At 36.9% G+C, this 6,494-nt stretch overlaps 1 protein-coding gene across 1 annotated transcript; it reads right to left on the bottom strand.

Moving 5' to 3' along the window:
• Nucleotides 1-639: 639 nt before the first annotated feature.
• Nucleotides 640-4,949, bottom strand: LOC107794355 (protein DCL, chloroplastic). Its single transcript, XM_075232598.1, has 3 exons — nucleotides 4,367-4,949; nucleotides 3,380-3,494; nucleotides 640-1,139 (listed from the first exon to the last, which is right to left on the bottom strand). Exons 1-3 carry the CDS (start codon nucleotides 4,771-4,773, stop codon nucleotides 963-965), a joined length of 699 nt encoding a protein of 232 aa, XP_075088699.1. The 5' UTR covers nucleotides 4,774-4,949; the 3' UTR covers nucleotides 640-962.
• Between the last annotated feature and the right edge of the window lie 1,545 nt (nucleotides 4,950-6,494).

Genomic DNA, 6,494 nt, shown 5'->3' with positions numbered 1-6,494 from the left:
TCCGGAATTACTTTATTCCTACCAAAGTTTGTAGACAAGCAACGAGGGCATAGTTTTGGGACCCCTAGTACGAAATGATAGTTATCACCGCATCCATTATTTACTATTAGTAGCAAGTCTTTTGCTGATCGACTGATCTACAAATTCTAATTTAAGATTTGACTTGGTTGCAGAACTCAGCAACCAATCAAACATGGACAAACACAAGTCAGTACCTTTGTCATAATATAGAGCCATCTCATAGCAGATTTTTCAGAAGATTTCCAATGTGTTGCATTCTGGAGCTCAGGTCCATATGGATGTTACTAATGCTATGATTTCCAGAAAAGTAGTAAATAACATAACACGAAATCTACTCTGGAGCTCCTCTAGCTATAGAAAACTCACGCGCTCCTCTTAAATCTTAAATGCCATCACAGTTTGAACTGCAATTTACTTAGAAATGAGAAGGTAAATTTTCTTTACTAAACTTAAATTTACCAATCAACCGCAACACCTGAGAAATCAGCAATAGTGCCAAACTACGGAAAAGTATAAAACAAGGAATCTCCAACCACAAAATCCAACAAAGAAATCAAGGGAAGAGAATGGAGATTGGAGAAAAAGAAGAGAAGTGAAATAAAGAAAAGGACACAATACTAAAGGCTGGAAATGTAACCTTTTACTTCAACGATGTGATAAAATGCTTCTTTTGCAACAGTAAGAGCCCTGACCATCTAAGAAACTTACACTAACTTGAATACATTGTTGATCACTGAGTAACTTAAATTCTACAGTGTAGATTTGTAGATAAAGTAGTTGGAAGGGCAATTCTATGGAGTGTATATTCCAGTAAGCTTCCAATAACACGAACTTATAACCTTCAACTCTTTGATCGACACTTCAGCATAATGTGCTCGGCAAAAGTAAAAGAATTTTTGTCGCATGAAATTCAGGGTAGCTACGAGTTCAAAATGATACATTCAGTCATTACGTCTACGCCTCCGAAAATGCCTGAGAATAAAGCTGTCAGCGTAGAGTGGATAGTTCTTTCTGATTAACCCCTTTATGCATTTCCAGTATGAGAAGTCAACCAATTCACCGTCCTTCCGAACAATAAATAAACACCTTGAGCTTTCAAAATCAGGATGGTACCCTACCTGTCAAGAAAAACCAAGTGATATACAAGGTTAAGAAAGTTGCATAAGAGAATCATTCATGCACTCTCTCTGACACATGCATACTTAAAATTGAAGAAATTCAAGAGCACAATCTAATTACTGCAAATAGCAAGCAAATAATTCTTAATTATTTCTCAAAATGACATGGGTCCATGGGTCCATGGGTCCATGAGCACTTATCCTAAAACAAAGGGGTTACATGTTACTGACATGCGTTTCCGAAAATTAGGTAATTTCGACTACCTGACTCTTCACTAGAACCCTTATGTACTGTAAAACCCTATGGCTAATATTTTGTTTCCGTAGCTAACAAACAATCTGCTGCTCTAAAACCATCTTTCAATCGTCTTCATTTCTCTTCCCTATTTTGTATTTGGTCTGTCTTGCTCTTTTTGCCGCTTCCCTCTGACCAACTCTTTTCACCATGCATTGATAATGCTTTTTCCTTCTTATTGTGGTCACCAAGATATTCCAAAAAAATCCCAAATTTCCTCAGTTTATTCCACTCTAGTTCGGATTCATTATTTTTTTTCCAGCTTCAATGAGAGGTTTAAAAATCCCATTAGTCATCTACATAATTTGATTCACAAACCATTTGTCAAAATGAAGCCCAATCCACTATCTCATATCGTGTTTACTAGTGAGATACATCACTGTTGCTTCTCATGTTTCTGTCTTCACTGGACTCTTCCTCAGCGTGTAATCTCCCTATCTCCTTGAACATCCTTCACCATGATCAATTTACATTGGATTTCCCTGAAATATTATTGCCATTGAGACTTAACAATTTCACTTTGTGTTTCCTTCCCTCTGTGTTTTATTTCACTATCTGTAGCTCCATTTGCTCACAACAGAATCATCCCTTTCAGCACCATCAAAGATATCACAGGCACCCCATACCATACAATGGTTGGGGACTATCCACCTATGGATTGAATTTGATACTGCTTCATCGCTAAGAAGAGGATAGATGTCCTTTCCTATTAGCGGATTGGTTTTTCCTGCTATTTTTGCTACCTTCTAATACCCTGACATCATTCTCTGCCTGTGTAAGTATAACAATATGGTTCACTCTAGGTCCTCCTTAACCTCAAACGATAAAACAGAGTACAGTAGTAGTCCTAAAAGGCAGTTTAGTGGAGCTCAATTATCATTCAATCAAGAAAACAGCAGTGCTGACCTTCCATAAACCTAAAGTAAGCTACAATATTCCGCGAATATAAACAAACTCGAGAAGTGAATGAAGTTCATGGTTGACAGATTAACAAGTTTTAGATGGTAATTGTGGGTTAGCCATCACACAGAAAGTTCTACTTAAGGGCAACATATAATGTTTGCAATACAACCTGAAATATTTGGTACAATATTTTACCATGTTATGAACAGTGTTTACCAAAGCTATTAAGATAGGAAATCATTTCTTAGTTCTTCACCTCAAAATCAGATTCATTTTATCTCCTTTTATTTTTGTACAATCATTTTATCTCCTGTTGAGATTGCCACGCTAATTTCAAGGGCATGAAGAAGTTATCGAGTCATTCTGTCAAGAAGCGGCATTCGTGCATGGAGAGATAGAGAGATCAACCAAGGGCCAAATAAGAAAAAGCTTTTACAGTACAGCCTATGGACTGAAAGAAACCTCAGATGTTTTAGTGGAGTCTCAACTCCAATCCACTTGTTGAAGGCCAGATGTCTGCTTAGTCTTTTTTGTTGGGCCAAACAGTCCTATGTAAATAGCTCTACTGTCTTTTTAGATTTTTTGAGCTCCCTCACTCTAAACTGGCCTCTTAAGGTATATTTTTTGGTTATTGGCTAGTTCCCAGATCTATCATAACATCTTGTAATGGAGCTAGCATCTCTATTTTTGTAATCATTGCATCTACTTGATGCCTTTCAATGAAGCAACTTACTTTATAATAATAATAATAATAAACAAATAAAAGCTTTTAGAGTACATTTCAATATGAAGTTTCGCGCATCAAAAGTATCACTAGATTGCTTATAAAAGCTTAAAATATCTTCAGGAAGAATGCATGCCACACAAAATACGAGCATTTCCGCACAAGAAGCAAATATTAGAGAGTATACAAAAGATCATTAGCTGTACTCGATGAGAAAGTAAGTACACCAAAAAACAGACCTAAATGAGAAGAGAGATAGATGCTATGTGAAATTATGCAGGTGGATACGTAAATGAAGCAAAGAGGAGGATGTCATACAGTAATGTAATCAACTCCAGAGCCAATCTTCTCTTCACATTCGGGATGATATGGAAGCAACCTTTGTAGAATAGTTCTCTGATGATCAGGACTTAACCTATCGCCAACTGCATATCTGCAAGTTGTAGATTGAACAGATGAAATGATATTAACGTTGAGGTGGGGGTTGAACAATCACTTAATTATAAGAATAGATGAATATATGGGGTCTAGAGGTTGAAAACTATGGCTCTGCAATATTTCATATTTCATAGGCATACCGGACATATCACTGAGGTAAGTACAATTTTGTAAAGCATGCATCTCTTGATAACTATCTTATCTCTAATCTCTGCCAACAACTCCAGAAACAACTCCGTTCAAAATAAAGGAAGAGGGGGCGAAAACAGATTGATGACCAACTTAACCTTAATTAGAACTACAAATCGTAATTCAATACCCAAGATGTTATTTCCCTTAGTTTCTGTGATAACAACAAAACAAAGTGGTGACTCAATTAAGCAGTTCAAAGTCTCACTTCATCCACGACACTATTCATCAACCAGATGTAAACATTAAGCTCATTTTTCTTTCAGCATGGAAATAGAGCTTTAACTCATAAAGAAATAAACTGCCCAGGCTTCTAGATAAGGCAGTATCTGTTGCCAGAGGCGGATCCAAAAATTAAATTCTATGGGTTCAATTATAATTTCTTATAGTTACTAAACAAAGAGAGTGCCAAAATAACAACTTGACCTACAGAGATTGTGAACTGATTTCCTTATAAAAAAAGAGATTGTGAACTGATTGAACATAATATGTCTGCAAAGCTATAAGAAAAGATCTGGCAGACCATTGAAAATGTACGTATATCCTCTAAGTGTACATTGAAAATTCATATATATCCTATTTTCGAAATAAACGCACACAGGCAAAGCATGTATGAATCAACAACCGAGTCTAACATTAGCAAATTCTGCAAAAGATAAGTAAAACTGAGAACCTTACTTTCCAGAATGAAGAATCATTCTAACAAAACCAACAAGCGGCACAGTATCCTCCAAAATCTGGTCCTCCCAATCGACCCAATTTTGTTCATCTCCATTCTTCTTCTCAACTTCATCATCAGACTCCTCCTCCTTCACCAACTCCTCGCCGGCTGAAGACGACGACTCCAACCCCGTCGAAATCACCGGCTTCCGCAACAGCTCGGCGTTATCGCTGCGACTCCCGCCGCTTTCAGAACCAGTCTTCACCGCCGCGCAATGGCACAACCGCAAACGGGAGAAAGAGAGAGAAGACGGAGCTAGTAGTAGGTGATGATGAGAGATTGAGCTAGGGTTAGGGTTTGAATTAGGGTTGTTTCTGCATAGGAAGTGAAAATTAGGGTGATTTGAAGTGCAAATTGAAGCCATTTTTTAAAATTTGAAAAACGCCTTTTTTGGATTTATTGTTCTACTTAAGTATTCAACATTTTAGCAACAGGTTGAAGAATTGGATATACTTCAGAAGTAGCTGAGATTATCTTCTCGTGGCAAAGTACTGTGCAGAGCTCGAGTTGCTACCATTCGCCGAAGAAGAAGATAAGTGTAAAACAGCAAGCTTACGGCTTTAGCGCTTTAATTGGGCGGGTCGAATTCTCTATATTCGGATATCGGGTGGGTCTGATTACATTCAAGTAGGAGTTTTCGGGTTAATCATGCTCAAAACCTATCTAAATTTTGTTTGGAATAAAATGTGAAATGCCAAAATGAGTTCATGACTTATTGAGTGGATCGTAATTCGACTCGTCTACTTAGAGCTACTTTTCAATTTGTTTGCTACGACTACTTCTTATCTAAATTTTGGGGTGTACATAGTTGAGTTTAAAAATGAAAAATTAACTCCATTATACGATATGGAAAAATTCTTAGATAAAATACAGTAAGCTAAAACCAAACTTTATATTCAAAATAAATTGCTTTTCTTTTTGATTTTGAAAAAAGTCACTAATCAGTTGATTGGGACTTGTAATATAGTCCAAGTTTTGGTAAGAGGTGGTAGTATTCCGTGGAATTAGTTGAGTTGCGCGTAAGCTGACCCGAACACTATGATTATCTCAACAAAAAAAATAACCCAAATTTATATATCATTAAGGAAGTTTTTCTTCTCTCTATCAGCAGGATTCTCAATCCTCTCTCTTCTCCCTCAAATCAGCAGAATCGTCAGTGTCTTATCTCTAAATTTAAAGAATTCTAATCGTTTATGTAGTCACATATGTTATAAATTCCATGGATCAAAATTATCAAGAACACCTTCCCGTTTGGACTATTCATCCTCGACTAACATCTCAAAAGTAAGGATTATTAATTTCTTACTCGACCAAATGAATGATGGTCTCAAAGTCTGAAAATTAAGAATGCCGAAAAATGCTTGGCCGTTAAATACATTATTTTGCTCGGCCGGAAAATGCTATTTCCAGCAAACTTTCTTCTCTTTGTTTACCCTAAAAATGGATAGCAATTGAATTTATACTGTGATTTTAAGGACACGTGATTTCACTTGGCACAAACTGAGAGAAAACGTAAATTGATATTGAATTACTGTAAAATAGTAATTAAAGCAAACCAAATGAATCAAGTAGCCCTGGCCCTCGAATTTGATCACCTTAGAACCAGGTGAGGATTCAGTTGATACAATAACAAAGTGCCAGAAGTATTGAGAGCTTAAGAGAAAGTGAATATACAGCTTTATGCAATGTTAATCTAATACCCTTTTATAAATGGTCAAACCCCCTTTATATAGTAGGGGAGCCCTATTCTTGGTACAACTCTAAATATAGTAAGAAATTCCATGATTGGCTGATTAATCGGCCTCTTCTTGATACGTGTCAAGATTTGCGTTGTGATCCTTGTCCGATTGCAGATATTTCGTCTTTCCGTTATTCAACCTAGTAAGCTTCCCTCGATCTCTATCTTATTTGGCCCCGATCTTGATCGATCTCGATCTCATTCGGTCTCGGTTTTGGTTGGTCTCGTTCTCAATTTATCTCATACTCTCGAGCTTGACAACCTAACCCTGCACCATAGTTAGAAATAAATTGAAGCCGATCCTTGACTTATCATGCTCCTCCTCGATCAGCTGCACGAAAAGGGTA

Source organism: Nicotiana tabacum, chromosome 16 (genome assembly GCF_000715075.1).
Source record: "Nicotiana tabacum cultivar K326 chromosome 16, ASM71507v2, whole genome shotgun sequence".
Classification (NCBI taxonomy): Eukaryota; Viridiplantae; Streptophyta; class Magnoliopsida; order Solanales; family Solanaceae; genus Nicotiana; species Nicotiana tabacum.
The sequence above is the reverse complement of the archived record's forward strand: the minus strand, read 5'-3'. Positions and strand labels throughout refer to the sequence as shown.

Excerpts from the sequence above, each read along its gene's own strand:
- LOC107794355 (XM_075232598.1), bottom strand. The coding sequence starts at position 4,773 with ATGGCTTCAATTTGCACTTCAAATCACCCTAATTTTCACTTCCTATGC. Across the intron at positions 3,495-4,366 it reads ATGATTCTTCATTCTGGAAA|ATATGCAGTTGGCGATAGGT; the intron begins GTAAGGTTCTCA and ends TACAACTTGCAG. Across the intron at positions 1,140-3,379 it reads CTGGAGTTGATTACATTACT|GTAGGGTACCATCCTGATTT; the intron begins GTATGACATCCT and ends TTTTCTTGACAG.